Consider the following 20,276-nt stretch of genomic DNA (forward strand, 5'->3'; position numbering starts at 1 on the left):
CTCAAGGTAAAGATCGCCATCTTCATCTGTCTCATCATCATTTATACATGAATGTACACAAAGAAAACAAATAATTTGTCTGTGATTTGTGTGAATTCAGGAGCCATGATCCAAAGCGGGGTTTCCTCATGGACAGAGAACTCTGTGCGCAAATGTATGCAGTGGGTGGACCCCTCCAGGGCCAGTAGAAGAGTAATCCAAGTAAGAATGACATAGTTTGCACAGCAAGATTTAAAGTGATATAACATGGAGAAAAAGTTTACATTTATGAACTCTGGGCAGCGTAATAATTAATTTTCTTTCCTCAGGAATATTTACCTGGGCCTCCAGGGAACTGCTGGCCCCTGCAGGACAATTCCTGTAAATTGTCCTGCACAGAGATGAGTGGGGAGGAGTAAATGTGTTTCAAATGTTCTTTTGTACTTTTTAATGTGTTTCAAATAAATAAATTTTGTGTCTTAAAAAAGTTTTAGAACACGTCGCAGCATTTCCTTTTATGTGATATGGTTGGATCATAACGTGTTTCAAAAATAATGTTTACACCACCAAGGTGATTCCCAAAGAACCTTTAGCCATGAACCTGGCATATCTCAGGATAGTGTGCATTGTATCAATAAAATAAATCAGAAGAAACTGGACAAGTGGAGGACCTAAAAACCCAAAAACTAGCCCACAGCAGATAAACAGTACCTGAAAATCAGTGACAACGGGTCTGATGGAGAGATGAATCCATATTTTACATTTTTGGTTCAAATCATCGTCACGATATACAGACAAGTTCAGAAGAGAGGTACAACTGTATCTTCTGCTACTGTGTGTAAAACATGGTGGAGGCTCTGTCATAGAGCTGCATTTCAGCCAGTGGTGCCAGAGATTTAATCAAAACTGATTGAACTGTGAACCCAGAAAAGTACAGTCAGATTTTGATCCACCAGTCAATACCACCTGGAAATATCTGATGGTCAGAGGTTTTATTTTTTTAGCATAACAGTGACCCCAAGCACACTGTCAATGCAGCAAAAACATACCTAGACAGTAAAAACACAATGAAACACTAATAAAGGTGGTCACAACCAGATACTGACTTTAAGCTTGTTTGGATCTCAGCCACTGTTCTTTCTATATTAGATAGTGTGTTTTGATCAATCTCCACCCATATCTCTTTTCCTAGCAAAAGTAAGAAATGAGAATCTGGAGATTTTTTCAGGGTACTGTGTAACAAATGTTTTTGCTAATACTGAACCTTACCCAACCTAAGAGGAGTCATATGTATAGTAATGTACACACACGCACAAAATAAACCTTTATTTGAATATAAAACGTTGTTCCATTGAAAAACAGGTCTTATGTTGACACTTTTACCTGCATATAAGACTGGAGTACAACACATGAGCTACGCCAGTGATGAGGTTGTGGTTGGCAAACTCGAGGATGAGGAGCAGGATTGGGTATTCGCTGCGTCTCTTTTCAAGGCTGAAGTCCTCACTTAAGCCCATCCAGTGAAGCAGCAGCGTCCGCATCGCTTCAGGGAACAGCTCTGTGGCTAGTTCCTCAGCAGGTGGCAGGTCGCTGATGCGCTCAATGTGCTGAAGTTTAAAGCCCTCCACCTTCTGGCTGATGCTGCTGTTGGCTGCATGAAACTGCTGGCCAAGCCAACGTCCTATACAAGTGAGCAGGCTGCTTGAATACACTGGGCCCCAGTCTTTGGCCTTTAGCAGAGCCAGCACAATCTCCGTCGCATCTTTTTCTTCAAGTCTCCCATTTATGTAGCGATCAATGTTCTCCAAAAGCAGCAAGACCGTCTCCAGCTGCTCTGAGCAGCTTCGAGGCTCCGAGGAGAACTGTTCATCCAAGCGGTGCAATTTTTGTCTCACTGTGGATATTACTACTTCTCTTTGCTCAGATTGTAAGCTCTGCTTGGGAAGAGAACAATAATCATGATCTGCTGATGTGTCAGCAGTGTCCATGCTACTAACATCTACCACGTCCTTGTCAGCCTGGAAATAAGGAGGCTGTGATATTACACCCTTTGATTGTGAGTCACGCTGGCTGAGCGACCCTGAAGGGTCCAGCTGCACGCTGAGGCTGTAACTCACTTCCAGAGGGCTGTCACTGATCTGTGCTTTCCAGACATCCTAGGGGACAGATGTGATTAAAACATGCATTGTGACAGAAAAATAAAATTATCACGTATACATGATGTTTACCTGGAAATTCTCCAGCACAGCAAGCTGATCTTGCTTACTGTACAACTCAAAGGCTACTCGAAAAAGTCCCTGAATGCTGTAGAACCACAGGCTGTTATTTGCAGAGGGTACCTTCAAGCCGTGAAACCTGAAAGCTTGAACACAATCAGGGGGATCAGTGTGACAATGTGTCTGTCCTGGTGGGTGACTTTTACCTAAAAATAAGGTGCATATCAATGCGATAGCATGAGCTTGTCTATGTTTATTTCCCCCTAGTCATATTTATTTCATTTGATTGTCTACACCCACCCCGTGGTTTTAGAGGCACAGGTGTAGTTAATGTTTAACTTCCACTGGTATGTCTGTATTTTACCTGAGGAAAAAGTTATTTTTGTTGCAAGGCCTTTCTTGGCAAACTTGGCATGGTGTCTTGGATGGTTTTCTGTACGCACATCAGTCTTTGAGAGGAGATCGGCTCCCAAATAGAGCGGAATCGTTGAACCCTGAAACAGAGAGGATGAATATAAGCCACCGCCGTATAAAGCCTGACAATAACGTACACTGCCTGACCATGTTAATGGTATACATGCTCAACTGCTCATTAATGTGAGTCTATAATAAGCCAATGACATGCCAGCACCCCAGTGCATTTGTGCATGTAGACATGACCAAGACAACCCGCTGAAGTTCAACGCGAGCATCAGAATGGAGAAAAAACATGATTTAAGTGACTTTGAATGTGACATGGTTGTTGGGACTTTAGCCACACAAACATGCTTTTACAGAGAATTTCTCTGGGTGAAAATGTCTTGATGCCAGAGGTCAAAGTAGTCTGGCCAGACTTTTGAGTTTTCAGCTGACAGGAAGGCAAGAACCACTCAAACAACCACTCATCCCACCTAAATTATGCAGAAGAGCATCTGCGAATGGACAACATGTTGAAGCTTTTAGCAGATGGACTACAGCAGAAGAAATCCACACTGGGTGTCACTCCTGTCAGCTAAGAAAAGAAACTGACGCTACATTTTGCGGGTTTGGGTGGAGCAAAGTTTAATTTGGGACTCTTAGTGCCAACTGAACAGAATTTCAACAGGCTACTTGAGTATTGTTGCTCACCATGTCCAGCTTTTATGACCACAGTTTACCCATCTTCTGCTTCCAGGAGGATAACATAGCATGTCACAAAGCTCAAATAATCTCAAACTGGCAGCGAAAATGAGTTCACTGTACACACATGGCCGCCACAGCCACCAGGTCCAACTCCAGGAGGATGTCCTGGAACAGGAGATTCACATCATGGATGTTCAGCCGACAAATCTGCAGGAGCTGTGTGTGATCAAAATCTCAGAGGAAGGTACCCAGCTCCTTGTTGAATCTGTGCCAAAGATTTAAGCTGGCTCTGGAGGCAACAGTAGGCCCAACCCAGTACTAGTAAGGTGTACTTAATAAAATGCCCGATGAGTGTAAAACTGCAGTATAGTATTAGTCAAGCTTTATTTATTTATTTATTTATTTTACTAAGCTGTTTTTTGTTTTTAGTTAGCTACAGTACTTATTTGTTAAACATTACTTATCACTATCCAATTAGAAAGTCTGCGACCGTCCTGCAAGTAAGGAGATGTGTTTATTATGCTGGTGGTAATACATCACCCTCTTGGACTACCTGTGAACCATTAACTCACCTGTTTGGTGCTCTCTGTCAGTCTGAACGATGTCAGACCCACCAGGTGAATGAAACGAATCCTCCTCGCGCCCCCGTCCCGCTGCGGTAACGTCAGAGGGATAACCGAGCAACCTGACATTACTGGAAGTCTCAATTAAGTGCTGTCCCATAGAAATGTTCCTGCGGGAAGAGTCACTGCAAATCAAAGTAATAAAAAGATCAACACAAATGACTGCACACGAAACAGAAACAAAAACATTTGCTTTAAACCCTCAGCGATGACTCGCAGGGTAAGGTTTGCTTTACACATGCGCGAACTTTTACGTACTTCCTGTCATCGCTACAGATTAGAAAGAGCCGTTTCCTGGCTGGTGTCGCTTTTAACTTTATCTAATTCTTCTTTAAAATACTTTCCTGCAAAACAAATTGGAAAAATACACAGTACAACTGCATTAATGAGAAAAAATATATAAAAGAAAATGAATATGAATTCCACAAGAAGTCTTTTTTTTTTCTTTTGGCGACAGTGTTTTAAAATATAAACCACTATCTTTTTTCTTCTTTTCTTTTTTTAAAAGCAGAATAAAAGGGTGAGAATTTTATGTTTGATAAATAATCAACAAATGAATGCTGTACATTAATGGAGAAACTGGGACAGGTAAAAAAAAAACAACAATAACTTATGGTCTTTAGTTTTGGTTTTTTTTATGTTGTTAGGTCTAACTTTAAATTATTATAAGACAAATCCTTACATGGTTCTGTTCCAACCATATAAGGATTTGTCTTTGATGTTTGTGGCATAATTACTAATAACAGAGTTGGTAATATGTATTCATTGTTTAATAGCTAATAATCAAATGCAGAGAGATGTATAAACACATAGTGAGTGAGAAAGGTGACTGAAGAGGAAACACTCAATGCATCCCCTAGAAGCCAACACCTATTGCAGTGTAACTAAGGGAGGATTCAGGGTCACCGGATCCAGTCCTAAGTATACACTTTATTAAAGTTTTAAATCTAATCTTAACAGCAGAGACGGCGTCTGTGTCCTGAATCCAAACTGAGAGCTGGTTCTACAGAAGAGGGGTCTGAAAGCTGAAGAAGGCTGTGCCTCCCATTCTACTTTTAAATGCTCTATGAACCACAAGTAAAACAGCAGTCTGAGAATGAAGAGCTTGTCAGCGGTGATACAGTACAATAGGGTCATTAAGATGGGGAATGATTATTCAACACCTTGTATGTGAGGAACAGGATTTTAAATTTGATTACAGATTAAACAGAGAAAGGAGAGTGCAATATAGAAATATGCTCTCTCTTTCTAGTTCCTGTCAGTACTCTTGCTGCAGCATTTTCGATCAACTGAAGGCTCTTCAGAGAGTTTAGTCATCCAGGTCTTTATGTCTTTAAGACATTCCTGCAGTTTTAACTAGTTGGTGTGTTGAATGAAAAGACTGCATAAAAATGTGAGGAGCTAAAGCATTTTTAACACAATCCCTTAATTTCAGGGGATTCAAAGTAATTGACAAATTAAATAACAGAAAAATAAATGTCCATTTCTAATACTTGATTAAAAAAAACCCTTTACTTACAATGACAGCCTAGTTCTTGAACTCATGGACATCACCAGATGCTGGGCTTCCTCCTTTTTAATGCCCTGTCAGGCCTTTACTGCAGCGGCTTTCAGTTGCTGTTTGTTTGTGGGCCTTTCTGTTCAAAGTTTGTCTTCAACAAGTGAAATGTATGCTCAACTGGGATAAGATCAGGTGACTGACTTAGGCATTTAAGAATATTCCAATTCTGACAAATTGCAAACTCCCCTAACAGAGGCAAAGTAAAGGAAGGATCTGTGCAATGAAAGCTGGAAAGTCACCAGGAATAGATGGCCTCCCAGCAGAGTTTTATCACAAATTTAGAGATTTGCTACGTCCATTTTTAACTGAGTATTACATGAAGCCTTTGAATATGGACGGCCCCCTGCAAGTTTTAATCCGGCCATAATATCAGTAGTTCCAAAGGCGACAAAGATTTAACGGATCCAGGCAATTACAGACTGATAAATTTAATCAATGTGGATTACAAAATTCTATCCAAAGTACTAACAATGAGGCTGGAGGTTGTACTACCACAAATTATTCATAAAGATCAAGTAGGGTTTATCAAGAATAGACACAAATCCTGCACTGGCTCCATATTTAAATGCACAGAAGGACTTGATACGGTGGAGTGGAAATATCTGTTTAGGACCCTGGAAAAATTTGAATTAGGCGACAACTTTTGCAGATGGATTAGAACCATATATTTGAGGCCAGAAGAAGCTGTATTTACGAATGGGGTACTCTCTCCTTTTTTGAGTATTTCTAGATCAACACGTCAAGGATGTAATTTAGGTCCATTTCTATTTACCATCTTTTCAGAGCCATTAGCTATTCAGAGAAAATGCAGAGATTAAAGGTGTATTTGGGGGAGGTAGAGAACACAAATTGTTCCTGTACACAGATGATGTTCTGGTATTAAGCCAAGACCCTGCTAATTATATCACAACACTATTAGAGGTGACTGATAATTATTCACTGTTTTTGGAGTACAAAGTTAATTGGCATAAATCAGAGGCGATGCCAGTTTCCCAAACTTGTAGTCATAACCTAATATTGGGCTTTAACTTTAAGTGGGTGGACAAAGGAATGAAGTGTCTTGGAAATGAATTGAACCCAAATATTGAGGATATTATGGCTAACAGTGTGGGAAAATTAATAAGCAAAATCAATAAAAATTTGGATAAATTGAGTAAACTAGTTTGACATTGTGGGGAAAAGTAAACAGTAAAAATGGTTATATCAACAGTCATCAGCTATTATACAGGAATGTTGCCCATGTGTATCCCGCGACAGATGTTCCAAAGCTATAATAATATGATAAAAGATTTTCTTTGGAAGGGTTCGAACCCCTTATTAACATTAATCGACTTTCCCAACCAAAAAAAAGAAGAGGGAATAGACCTAGGCAATATAGAGTATTAAAGCATCTCTTTTAAAAATGGCTAGATTAGGCAAACATTGCGCAATGAAAACCGATATAGATTGGATTTTAATAGAACAAGAGCTTGCATCTCCATCCACACCAATTTATATTTTATCACAAAAAGTAAATAAAGAGGGTAAGATGCAAAATCCTATTTTGAAATTTCAAAAATGGTGTGGTTGGACGTGCATAAAAATATAAACTTGTGCCTTAAAAGTATGCCACCTTGTGGGATAATCTTAAAATAAAAATTGGTAAGCAGACTGTTTACTGGGCACAATGGCTAAGAAGAGGTATCAGAACTGTTGTGACTTATTTGAGGGAGATTTTTTCATGTCATATGAGAATATTACAAATAAGTTTTGTTTGGAGCGCTATTGTCATTTTTGGAAGTATTTACAAATAAGAAACTGTTTAAAAGGAAGAGTTACAATAACACACGAAAGTAACCCGATAGATAAGGAGGGATTTATGCAGCACAAAATTCTTAATATATATTATTATACTCCTTCAGCGCTGTATTGAATGGGTGTTGGTAGAGAGGACTTGTGTTGGAAATGTCGACAAGTAAAGGTACTGATACACGCCCTCTGGGAATGCCGGCTGTTTTTTCCAGTTTGGAACAGTGTATTGAATTATATGCAGGGATGGATACCTTGTAATTTGTCCAGATCACCTAAATCATGTCTACTGGGAGACAAAGGAGAGATGCCACAGTTAAATAAACACCAGTTTAGAGTGTTAAGCACTGCATTGGTAACGTGCATTTTTTTTAAGAGGGAAAAAGTTGCGGTGATGTGAAAAAATGACGAATTATAGCAACTCTGCTGACAGTGTTTACACGTGCTTCCATGGCAACTGTGTCAGACAGAATGTTTTTGGATTTGAAAAAAAATAAATTTATTAGTAAACCTTCGTGTTTGCAGCATTCAGCATACTCAGCATACTCAGATACCTGTGATTGCAGCGAGAGAGAGAAAAAACGACAAGCATACACTGATCCACTAAAGATCAGCCAGAGACAGGTGAACACCTGATCCCTAAAGGTATGAGCTTGGTGCACATTGCTTTAAAGACTTATTGCAGCAGAGATGCAAAGATTTGTTTTACCTCCTAAGACCTGAACTCTTTCATGGCATGCCTTTTTAATTTCTCTTTGTTATTTGGGCTGTAAAAACAAAGAATTACTTTTTTTTGTTTGTTTCGACCTGATTTTTGTTTCTGAGAAAAATGAGATCCACATATGAGGACATTCACTTTAAATCTCAATGGCAGTATAATGTCCTCATAAGTGGATATCAGCCCCTTGTAGAGCAAAATTTTGCATTTTGGTCTAGACAACCCAAAATGTGTTGTGTGCACATATGTGGAGGCCAGGTCTTAGGATGTTAAATATATTGAATGATTCTAAGTAGAGAAAGTAAACAGCTTTTAATAATAAGTTTTGATTTTACATAGTGATGAATGCATCTTGTGTTTAAAGAGTGAATCACTGATCATTTTCTGTCTTTCTGCCATTTTACAGTGATGGCACGAAGAAGCCTCCGCCTGCAGGAGTCAGGCTATTATAGGGAAGACGGAGCTCCAAATATTTCATATAAAGAGACCTCATACAAGTATGTGTGTGGATGCTTTTGGGACTGCACGCTACATTCTGGATAAAACATCCTCAGGCGTGCCGACGGTGTAAATCTTCACCTGTAGAATAAGTCTTTAAACTTGTGTGTCATCTTTTAGGGTCTTCCGTCGGAGAAAACATAGGAGACGAGGTCCCTTTATGAACCCTCGCATACAGCAAAGTAAGGACCACTACTCAATTTTAACATCATTTAGAATGAGAGAAGAAGATTCTGTTATCAGACTGTAAACTCCCCTGTGGTTCTCTCTTTGCAGACAAAACAAGACTTTTAAAGCACATCATCACTTTCTTGATGCTGCCCCTTCTGACTTTTGGTGAGTGAGTCAGAACTTTCTGTCAGACAATCCTTCCTAACACACAAGTAAAACCTGGACCATTTGTCCCCACATCCACCCCTAACCTCTCTACTTCGTGTCTCTTAGGAATTGTGAGCTGCACAATTTCCATAAACAGCAAAAAAGAAGCAGAAACAGCAGACACTCAGCCAATTTTTGAATCTCAAGGTAAAGATCGCCATCTTCATCTGTCTCATCATCATTTATACATGAATGTACACAAAGAAAACAAATAATTTGTCTGTGATTTGTGTGAATTCAGGAGCCATGATCCAAAGCGGGGTTTCCTCATGGACAGAGAACTCTGTGCGCAAATGTATGCAGTGGGTGGACCCCTCCAGGGCCAGTAGAAGAGTAATCCAAGTAAGAATGACATAGTTTGCACAGCAAGATTTAAAGTGATATAACATGGAGAAAAAGTTTACATTTATGAACTCTGGGCAGTGTAATAATTAATTTTCTTTCCTCAGGAATATTTACCTGGGCCTCCAGGGAACTGCTGGCCCCTGCAGGACAATTCCTGTAAATTGTCCTGCACAGAGATGAGTGGGGAGGAGTAAATGTGTTTCAAATGTTCTTTTGTACTTTTTAATGTGTTTCAAATAAATAAATTTTGTGTCTTAAAAAAGTTTTAGAACACGTCGCAGCATTTCCTTTTATGTGATATGGTTGGATCATAACGTGGTGGTGTAAAAATAATGTTTACACCACCAAGGTGATTCCCAAAGAACCTTTAGCCATGAACCTGGCATATCTCAGGATAGTGTGCATTGTATCAATAAAATAAATCAGAAGAAACTGGACAAGTGGAGGACCTAAAAACCCCAAAACTAGCCCACAGCAGATAAACAGTACCTGAAAATCAGTGACAACGGGTCTGATGGAGAGATGAATCCATATTTTACATTTTTGGTTCAAATCATCGTCACGATATACAGACAAGTTCAGAAGAGAGGTACAACTGTATCTTCTGCTACTGTGTGTAAAACATGGTGGAGGCTCTGTCATAGAGCTGCATTTCAGCCAGTGGTGCCAGAGATTTAATCAAAACTGATTGAACTGTGAACCCAGAAAAGTACAGTCAGATTTTGATCCACCAGTCAATACCACCTGGAAATATCTGATGGTCAGAGGTTTTATTTTTTTAGCATAACAGTGACCCCAAGCACACTGTCAATGCAGCAAAAACATACCTAGACAGTAAAAACACAATGAAACACTAATAAAGGTGGTCACAACCAGATACTGACTTTAAGCTTGTTTGGATCTCAGCCACTGTTCTTTCTATATTAGATAGTGTGTTTTGATCAATCTCCACCCATATCTCTTTTCCTAGCAAAAGTAAGAAATGAGAATCTGGAGATTTTTTCAGGGTACTGTGTAACAAATGTTTTTGCTAATACTGAACCTTACCCAACCTAAGAGGAGTCATATGTATAGTAATGTACACACACGCACAAAATAAACCTTTATTTGAATATAAAACGTTGTTCCATTGAAAAACAGGTCTTATGTTGACACTTTTACCTGCATATAAGACTGGAGTACAACACATGAGCTACGCCAGTGATGAGGTTGTGGTTGGCAAACTCGAGGATGAGGAGCAGGATTGGGTATTCGCTGCGTCTCTTTTCAAGGCTGAAGTCCTCACTTAAGCCCATCCAGTGAAGCAGCAGCGTCCGCATCGCTTCAGGGAACAGCTCTGTGGCTAGTTCCTCAGCAGGTGGCAGGTCGCTGATGCGCTCAATGTGCTGAAGTTTAAAGCCCTCCACCTTCTGGCTGATGCTGCTGTTGGCTGCATGAAACTGCTGGCCAAGCCAACGTCCTATACAAGTGAGCAGGCTGCTTGAATACACTGGGCCCCAGTCTTTGGCCTTTAGCAGAGCCAGCACAATCTCCGTCGCATCTTTTTCTTCAAGTCTCCCATTTATGTAGCGATCAATGTTCTCCAAAAGCAGCAAGACCGTCTCCAGCTGCTCTGAGCAGCTTCGAGGCTCCGAGGAGAACTGTTCATCCAAGCGGTGCAATTTTTGTCTCACTGTGGATATTACTACTTCTCTTTGCTCAGATTGTAAGCTCTGCTTGGGAAGAGAACAATAATCATGATCTGCTGATGTGTCAGCAGTGTCCATGCTACTAACATCTACCACGTCCTTGTCAGCCTGGAAATAAGGAGGCTGTGATATTACACCCTTTGATTGTGAGTCACGCTGGCTGAGCGACCCTGAAGGGTCCAGCTGCACGCTGAGGCTGTAACTCACTTCCAGAGGGCTGTCACTGATCTGTGCTTTCCAGACATCCTAGGGGACAGATGTGATTAAAACATGCATTGTGACAGAAAAATAAAATTATCACGTATACATGATGTTTACCTGGAAATTCTCCAGCACAGCAAGCTGATCTTGCTTACTGTACAACTCAAAGGCTACTCGAAAAAGTCCCTGAATGCTGTAGAACCACAGGCTGTTATTTGCAGAGGGTACCTTCAAGCCGTGAAACCTGAAAGCTTGAACACAATCAGGGGGATCAGTGTGACAATGTGTCTGTCCTGGTGGGTGACTTTTACCTAAAAATAAGGTGCATATCAATGCGATAGCATGAGCTTGTCTATGTTTATTTCCCCCTAGTCATATTTATTTCATTTGATTGTCTACACCCACCCCGTGGTTTTAGAGGCACAGGTGTAGTTAATGTTTAACTTCCACTGGTATGTCTGTATTTTACCTGAGGAAAAAGTTATTTTTGTTGCAAGGCCTTTCTTGGCAAACTTGGCATGGTGTCTTGGATGGTTTTCTGTACGCACATCAGTCTTTGAGAGGAGATCGGCTCCCAAATAGAGCGGAATCGTTGAACCCTGAAACAGAGAGGATGAATATAAGCCACCGCCGTATAAAGCCTGACAATAACGTACACTGCCTGACCATGTTAATGGTATACATGCTCAACTGCTCATTAATGTGAGTCTATAATAAGCCAATGACATGCCAGCACCCCAGTGCATTTGTGCATGTAGACATGACCAAGACAACCCGCTGAAGTTCAACGCGAGCATCAGAATGGAGAAAAAACATGATTTAAGTGACTTTGAATGTGACATGGTTGTTGGGACTTTAGCCACACAAACATGCTTTTACAGAGAATTTCTCTGGGTGAAAATGTCTTGATGCCAGAGGTCAAAGTAGTCTGGCCAGACTTTTGAGTTTTCAGCTGACAGGAAGGCAAGAACCACTCAAACAACCACTCATCCCACCTAAATTATGCAGAAGAGCATCTGCGAATGGACAACATGTTGAAGCTTTTAGCAGATGGACTACAGCAGAAGAAATCCACACTGGGTGTCACTCCTGTCAGCTAAGAAAAGAAACTGACGCTACATTTTGCGGGTTTGGGTGGAGCAAAGTTTAATTTGGGACTCTTAGTGCCAACTGAACAGAATTTCAACAGGCTACTTGAGTATTGTTGCTCACCATGTCCAGCTTTTATGACCACAGTTTACCCATCTTCTGCTTCCAGGAGGATAACATAGCATGTCACAAAGCTCAAATAATCTCAAACTGGCAGCGAAAATGAGTTCACTGTACACACATGGCCGCCACAGCCACCAGGTCCAACTCCAGGAGGATGTCCTGGAACAGGAGATTCACATCATGGATGTTCAGCCGACAAATCTGCAGGAGCTGTGTGTGATCAAAATCTCAGAGGAAGGTACCCAGCTCCTTGTTGAATCTGTGCCACAAAGATTTAAGCTGGCTCTGGAGGCAACAGTAGGCCCAACCCAGTACTAGTAAGGTGTACTTAATAAAATGCCCGATGAGTGTAAAACTGCAGTATAGTATTAGTCAAGCTTTATTTATTTATTTATTTATTTTACTAAGCTGTTTTTTGTTTTTAGTTAGCTACAGTACTTATTTGTTAAACATTACTTATCACTATCCAATTAGAAAGTCTGCGACCGTCCTGCAAGTAAGGAGATGTGTTTATTATGCTGGTGGTAATACATCACCCTCTTGGACTACCTGTGAAGCATTAACTCACCTGTTTGGTGCTCTCTGTCAGTCTGAACGATGTCAGACCCACCAGGTGAATGAAACGAATCCTCCTCGCGCCCCCGTCCCGCTGCGGTAACGTCAGAGGGATAACCGAGCAACCTGACATTACTGGAAGTCTCAATTAAGTGCTGTCCCATAGAAATGTTCCTGCGGGAAGAGTCACTGCAAATCAAAGTAATAAAAAGATCAACACAAATGACTGCACACGAAACAGAAACAAAAACATATGCTTTAAACCCTCAGCGATGACTCGCAGGGTAAGGTTTGCTTTACACATGCGCGAACTTTTACGTACTTCCTGTCATCGCTACAGATTAGAAAGAGCCGTTTCCTGGCTGGTGTCGCTTTTAACTTTATCTAATTCTTCTTTAAAATACTTTCCTGCAAAACAAATTGGAAAAATACACAGTACAACTGCATTAATGAGAAAAAAATATATAAAAGAAAATGAATATGAATTCCACAAGAAGTCTTTTTTTCTTTTGGCGACAGTGTTTTAAAATATAAACCACTATCTTTTTTCTTCTTTTCTTTTTTTAAAAGCAGAATAAAAGGGTGAGAATTTTATGTTTGATAAATAATCAACAAATGAATGCTGTACATTAATGGAGAAACTGGGACAGGTAAAAAAAAAAACAATAACTTATGGTCTTTAGTTTTGGTTTTTTTATGTTGTTAGGTCTAACTTTAAATTATTATAAGACAAATCCTTACATGGTTCTGTTCCAACCATATAAGGATTTGTCTTTGATGTTTGTGGCATAATTACTAATAACAGAGTTGGTAATATGTATTCATTGTTTAATAGCTAATAATCAAATGCAGAGAGATGTATAAACACATAGTGAGTGAGAAAGGTGACTGAAGAGGAAACACTCAATGCATCCCCTAGAAGCCAACACCTATTGCAGTGTAACTAAGGGAGGATTCAGGGTCACCGGATCCAGTCCTAAGTATACACTTTATTAAAGTTTTAAATCTAATCTTAACAGCAGAGACGGCGTCTGTGTCCTGAATCCAAACTGAGAGCTGGTTCTACAGAAGAGGGGTCTGAAAGCTGAAGAAGGCTGTGCCTCCCATTCTACTTTTAAATGCTATATGAACCACAAGTAAAACAGCAGTCTGAGAATGAAGAGCTTGTCAGCGGTGATACAGTACAATAGGGTCATTAAGATGGGGAATGATTATTCAACACCTTGTATGTGAGGAACAGGATTTTAAATTTGATTACAGATTAAACAGAGAAAGGAGAGTGCAATATAGAAATATGCTCTCTCTTTCTAGTTCCTGTCAGTACTCTTGCTGCAGCATTTTGGATCAACTGAAGGCTCTTCAGAGAGTTTAGTCATCCAGGTCTTTATGTCTTTAAGACATTCCTGCAGTTTTAACTAGTTGGTGTGTTGAATGAAAAGACTGCATAAAAATGTGAGGAGCTAAAGCATTTTTAACACAATCCCTTAATTTCAGGGGATTCAAAGTAATTGACAAATTAAATAACAGAAAAATAAATGTCCATTTCTAATACTTGATTAAAAAAAACCCTTTACTTACAATGACAGCCTAGTTCTTGAACTCATGGACATCACCAGATGCTGGGCTTCCTCCTTTTTAATGCCCTGTCAGGCCTTTACTGCAGCGGCTTTCAGTTGCTGTTTGTTTGTGGGCCTTTCTGTTCAAAGTTTGTCTTCAACAAGTGAAATGTATGCTCAACTGGGATAAGATCAGGTGACTGACTTAGGCATTTAAGAATATTCCAATTCTGACAAATTGCAAACTCCCCTAACAGAGGCAAAGTAAAGGAAGGATCTGTGCAATGAAAGCTGGAAAGTCACCAGGAATAGATGGCCTCCCAGCAGAGTTTTATCACAAATTTAGAGATTTGCTACGTCCATTTTTAATTAAGTATTACATGAAGCCTTTGAATATGGACGGCCCCCTGCAAGTTTTAATCTGGCCATAATATCAGTAGTTCCAAAGGCGACAAAGATTTAACGCATCCAGGCAATTACAGACTGATAAATTTAATCAATGTGGATTACAAAATTCTATCCAAAGTACTAACAATGAGGCTGGAGGTTGTACTACCACAAATTATTCATAAAGATCAAGTAGGGTTTATCAAGAATAGACACAAATCCTGCACTGGCTCCATATTTAAATGCACAGAAGGACTTGATACGGTGGAGTGGAAATATCTGTTTAGGACCCTGGAAAAATTTGAATTAGGCGACAACTTTTGCAGATGGATTAGAACCATATATTTGAGGCCAGAAGAAGCTGTATTTACGAATGGGGTACTCTCTCCTTTTTTGAGTATTTCTAGATCAACACGTCAAGGATGTAATTTAGGTCCACTTCTATTTACCATCTTTTCAGAGCCATTAGCTATTCAGAGAAAATGCAGAGATTAAAGGTGTATTTGGGGGAGGTAGAGAACACAAATTGTTCCTGTACACAGATGATGTTCTGGTATTAAGCCAAGACCCTGCTAATTATATCACAACACTATTAGAGGTGACTGATAATTATTCACTGTTTTTGGAGTACAAAGTTAATTGGCATAAATCAGAGGTGATGCCAGTTTCCCAAACTTGTAGTCATAACCTAATATTGGGCTTTAACTTTAAGTGGGTGGACAAAGGAATGAAGTGTGTTGTAATTGAATTGAACCCAAATATTGAGGATATTATGGCTAACAGTGTGGGAAAATTAATAAGCAAAATCAATAAAAATTTGGATAAATTGAGTAAACTAGTTTGACATTGTGGGGAAAAGTAAACAGTAAAAATGGTTATATCAACAGTCATCAGCTATTATACAGGAATGTTGCCCATGTGTATCCCGCGACAGATGTTCCAAAGCTATAATAATATGATAAAAGATTTTCTTTGGAAGGGTTCGAACCCCTTATTAACATTAATCGACTTTCCCAACCAAAAAAAAGAAGAGGGAATAGACCTAGGCAATATAGAGTATTAAAGCATCTCTTTTAAAAATGGCTAGATTAGGCAAACATTGCGCAATGAAAACCGATATAGATTGGATTTTAATAGAACAAGAGCTTGCATCTCCATCCACACCAATTTATATTTTATCACAAAAAGTAAATAAAGAGGGTAAGATGCAAAATCCTATTTTGAAATTTCAAAAATGGTGTGGTTGGACGTGCATAAAAATATAAACTTGTGCCTTAAAAGTATGCCACCTTGTGGGATAATCTTAAAATAAAAATTGGTAAGCAGACTGTTTACTGGGCACAATGGCTAAGAAGAGGTATCAGAACTGTTGTGACTTATTTGAGGGAGATTTTTTCATGTCATATGAGAATATTACAAATAAGTTTTGTTTGGAGCGCTATTGTCATTTTTGGAAGTATTTACAAATAAGAAACTGTTTAAAAGGAAGAGTTACAATAACACACGAAAGTAACCCGATAGATAAGGAGGGATTTATGCAGCACAAAATTCTTAATATATATTATTATACTCCTTCAGCGCTGTATTGAATGGGTGTTGGTAGAGAGGACTTGTGTTGGAAATGTCGACAAGTAAAGGTACTGATACACGCCCTCTGGGAATGCCGGCTGTTTTTTCCAGTTTGGAACAGTGTATTGAATTATATGCAGGGATGGATACCTTGTAATTTGTCCAGATCACCTAAATCATGTCTACTGGGAGACAAAGGAGAGATGCCACAGTTAAATAAACACCAGTTTAGAGTGTTAAGCACTGCATTGGTAACGTGCATTTTTTTTAAGAGGGAAAAAGTTGCGGTGATGTGAAAAAATGACGAATTATAGCAACTCTGCTGACAGTGTTTACACGTGCTTCCATGGCAACTGCGTCAGACAGAATGTTATTGGATTTGAAAAAAAATAAATTTATTAGTAAACCTTCGTGTTTGCAGCATTCAGCATACTCAGCATACTCAGATACCTGTGATTGCAGCGAGAGAGAGAAAAAACGACAAGCATACACTGATCCACTAAAGATCAGCCAGAGACAGGTGAACACCTGATCCCTAAAGGTATGAGCTTGGTGCACATTGCTTTAAAGACTTATTGCAGCAGAGATGCAAAGCTTTGTTTTACCTCCTAAGACCTGAACTCTTTCATGGCATGCCTTTTTAATTTCTCTTTGTTATTTGGGCTGTAAAAACAAAGAATTACTTTTTTTTGTTTGTTTCGACCTGATTTTTGTTTCTGAGAAAAATGAGATCCACATATGAGGACATTCACTTTAAATCTCAATGGCAGTATAATGTCCTCATAAGTGGATATCAGCCCCTTGTAGAGCAAAATTTTGCATTTTGGTCTAGACAACCCAAAATGTGTTGTGTGCACATATGTGGAGGCCAGGTCTTAGGATGTTAAATATATTGAATGATTCTAAGTAGAGAAAGTAAACAGCTTTTAATAATAAGTTTTGATTTTACATAGTGATGAATGCATCTTGTGTTTAAAGAGTGAATCACTGATCATTTTCTGTCTTTCTGCCATTTTACAGTGATGGCACGAAGAAGCCTCCGCCTGCAGGAGTCAGGCTATTATAGGGAAGACGGAGCTCCAAATATTTCATATAAAGAGACCTCATACAAGTATGTGTGTGGATGCTTTTGGGACTGCACGCTACATTCTGGATAAAACATCCTCAGGCGTGCCGACGGTGTAAATCTTCACCTGTAGAATAAGTCTTTAAACTTGTGTGTCATCTTTTAGGGTCTTCCGTCGGAGAAAACATAGGAGACGAGGTCCCTTTATGAACCCTCGCATACAGCAAAGTAAGGACCACTACTCAATTTTAACATCATTTAGAATGAGAGAAGAAGATTCTGTTATCAGACTGTAAACTCCCCTGTGGTTCTCTCTTTGCAGACAAAACAAGACTTTTAAAGCACATCATCACTTTCTTGATGCTGCCCCTTCTGACTTTTGGTGAGTGAGTCAGAACTTTCTGTCAGACAATCCTTCCTAACACACAAGTAAAACCTGGACCATTTGTCCCCACATCCACCCCTAACCTCTCTACTTCGTGTCTCTTAGGAATTGTGAGCTGCACAATTTCCATAAACAGCAAAAAAGAAGCAGAAACAGCAGACACTCAGCCAATTTTTGAATCTCAAGGTAAAGATCGCCATCTTCATCTGTCTCATCATCATTTATACATGAATGTACACAAAGAAAACAAATAATTTGTCTGTGATTTGTGTGAATTCAGGAGCCATGATCCAAAGCGGGGTTTCCTCATGGACAGAGAACTCTGTGCGCAAATGTATGCAGTGGGTGGACCCCTCCAGGGCCAGTAGAAGAGTAATCCAAGTAAGAATGACATAGTTTGCACAGCAAGATTCAAAGTGATATAACATGGAGAAAAAGTTTACATTTATGAACTCTGGGCAGCGTAATAATTAATTTTCTTTCCTCAGGAATATTTGCCTGTGCCTCCAGGGAACTGCTGGCCCCTGGCAGGTCAGAGTGTAATCATCTCACTGTTCCACCCAGTCTCCATCACTGCCCTGACACTGGGACATCTCCGAAAACACCAGTCGCCCGATGGAACCAAAAAAAGCGCCCCAAGAGTGTTTTCTGCCTATGTGAGTGACATGATTTTGTTGATAGTCTAAAGATTTCACGTTTTTTTGTATTATAATTCTCACCAAAACCTCTCTTCTTCTTCAAGGGAATGTTGACCATAGGGGCAGAAGGGACCTTTTTGGGAACTTTCCTATATGACAGCCAAGGAAGAGAATTTCAGACCTTCAACCTACCAGTGAGTACAACACAAAAACATATTAGAGCTCTTTCAGTCATGCTGTTTTTAATGGGCTCAATTTGTAACCAAATAAGAAAAAACTGATGACAAAATTTACTGGGATGCACTGACAGCTGGTCTGGGAGGGGCTACTACCGCACAATGTTATATAGCATTTACTTTTCAACCTGGTTGGTTCTTTTCATTACCACCTCTCTCTCATTTGTCAACAGTATACAAACAACAGCATCTTCAGATATGTGAAGCTTAGGATTGAGTGGAACTCTGGAGATCAAGACTTCCCCTGCCTGTATAATTTTAGGGTCCATGGCAAACTCTTTACCTAATAAATGATTTGAATGACTGTGTTACCTGGGTAGTAAGTGAGTGACCAATTCTTGGGCTCTGGGGGCTCACAGCTGCCCAGGTACAGGCAGGGGTCTGAGGAGACCTGCAGGAGGAGTGGGGACCATCTTATTTTGAGTGATGGTGCAGGATCCAATATATTCCCCAACATATTTTTTCAGATTAGATCACCGAAATTTCCTTTGCTATGAACTTATAAGCAGTTAATTTAACTACTGAGTTAAATTTTGCTGTGTGTTCTCAATGCAATACCTTAGACTGAGCTGAAGTAGGAACATACAGATAGTTGGGCAGACCTCCAGGATCAGATCCATTCAGTAGACTGACTTTTACACAATGAGCCTATAATCCAGGTGTCTGTGGAGAATTTGCCAGACGTGGCTCTGTTGCTCATTGAGGGTTCTAGAAAAAAATCAAGATGTCGTCAAGGCAGACAATAACAAGAAAAATAAAATAAAATTCCTGAGGACATCATTAACAAGAGCTAGGAAAAAAGCTGGGACATTTGTGAGGACGAACAGCATCGCCAGGCACCTTAAATACCCAAGGTGGGTGTTGAAGGCTGTTTTCCATTTGTTGCCCTCACGAATCCTAACCAGATGGTAAGCATTTCCAGTTTGGAAAAGATGGACGTACCCTGCAGGAGTTCAAAGGTGGAAAAAAGGAAGAGGTAGTGGAACTTGTTTTTAACTGTAATCTGGTTAAGGGTGCAGTAGTCAATACGGGGATGGAGTGTTTTGTCTCTTTTCTCAATAAAGAAAAAAACAGCAGCTAAGAGTGAAAAAGATGGGCAAATGATACCTGCTCCTGTGTTAATCTCCCAAACATGAACAGAACAGTCTAAACAGATTTAATTCCCAGTAATTTGTACAGTTCCTTTAATGTGTGAGACATGAATAATGTGCCCTGGTTAGTCATTGTCTCTTTCGGGATGCTGACTCATGAGATGATCTGAAACTGGGCCTGCACCACACTCTTTGCCAAAATGGTGCACAGCGGCAGTGCTTCGGGATATCATGTTGCATAATCCACCAGATTACACATCCGCCACTAATACAAAGCGTTGAAATGGCTCGATGAGATCCATGCCAATCCACTCAAACAAGACCTGCAGTGGCACTATGGGATGTCGCCATTCACAAACCTAACCTCCACCCTCTCTGCCTCCAGAAAAGCCACAGGTCAAACCAGGGTTTGGTTGGACCAGGGTCTGCCGTGCTGCCAAGTGATCCTCAGCAAGCGTCACAGCCAGCTCGAGGTTCACTGGCCG

General features: G+C 39.9%; 3 protein-coding genes across 5 annotated transcripts; 1 reads left to right on the plus strand and 2 right to left on the minus strand.

Annotated features, from left to right (window-relative positions):
* Window positions 1–1,290: 1,290 nt before the first annotated feature.
* Window positions 1,291–4,100, minus strand: LOC146697050 (uncharacterized). Of its 2 annotated transcripts, XM_085475501.1 has the most exons (5): window positions 3,869–3,928; window positions 3,303–3,461; window positions 2,560–2,689; window positions 2,208–2,341; window positions 1,291–2,135 (listed from the first exon to the last, which is right to left on the minus strand). In XM_085475501.1, the coding sequence occupies exons 2-5, from the start codon at window positions 3,303–3,305 to the stop codon at window positions 1,359–1,361; spliced, it is 1,044 nt and encodes a 347-aa protein (XP_085331627.1). In that variant the 5' UTR covers window positions 3,306–3,461; window positions 3,869–3,928; the 3' UTR covers window positions 1,291–1,358. The 2 variants fall into 2 exon arrangements, with proteins under 2 accessions (XP_085331627.1, XP_085331626.1); XM_085475500.1 differs by lacking the exon at window positions 3,303–3,461 and having other exon boundaries at window positions 3,869–4,100.
* Window positions 4,101–7,679: 3,579 nt separating this feature from the next.
* On the plus strand, window positions 7,680–19,009 carry LOC146697051 (uncharacterized). Its single transcript, XM_085474232.1, has 16 exons — window positions 7,680–7,913; window positions 8,393–8,483; window positions 8,605–8,666; window positions 8,761–8,820; window positions 8,929–9,009; window positions 9,104–9,204; window positions 9,312–9,397; window positions 10,565–10,674; window positions 17,396–17,486; window positions 17,608–17,669; window positions 17,764–17,823; window positions 17,932–18,012; window positions 18,107–18,207; window positions 18,315–18,482; window positions 18,569–18,658; window positions 18,874–19,009. The coding sequence occupies exons 2-16, from the start codon at window positions 8,395–8,397 to the stop codon at window positions 18,985–18,987; spliced, it is 1,356 nt and encodes a 451-aa protein (XP_085330358.1). The 5' UTR covers window positions 7,680–7,913; window positions 8,393–8,394; the 3' UTR covers window positions 18,988–19,009.
* On the minus strand, window positions 10,297–13,174 carry LOC146697052 (uncharacterized). Of its 2 annotated transcripts, XM_085475499.1 has the most exons (5): window positions 12,877–12,936; window positions 12,309–12,467; window positions 11,566–11,695; window positions 11,214–11,347; window positions 10,297–11,141 (listed from the first exon to the last, which is right to left on the minus strand). In XM_085475499.1, the coding sequence occupies exons 2-5, from the start codon at window positions 12,309–12,311 to the stop codon at window positions 10,365–10,367; spliced, it is 1,044 nt and encodes a 347-aa protein (XP_085331625.1). In that variant the 5' UTR covers window positions 12,312–12,467; window positions 12,877–12,936; the 3' UTR covers window positions 10,297–10,364. The 2 variants fall into 2 exon arrangements, with proteins under 2 accessions (XP_085331625.1, XP_085331624.1); XM_085475498.1 differs by lacking the exon at window positions 12,309–12,467 and having other exon boundaries at window positions 12,877–13,174.
* Window positions 19,010–20,276: the final 1,267 nt, after the last annotated feature.

This window comes from Copadichromis virginalis, linkage group LG12, assembly GCF_057382275.1.
Source record: "Copadichromis virginalis isolate Kocher_CV1m ecotype Utaka linkage group LG12, C_Virginalis_male_GT1.1, whole genome shotgun sequence".
In the NCBI taxonomy this organism is placed as follows: Eukaryota; Metazoa; Chordata; class Actinopteri; order Cichliformes; family Cichlidae; genus Copadichromis; species Copadichromis virginalis.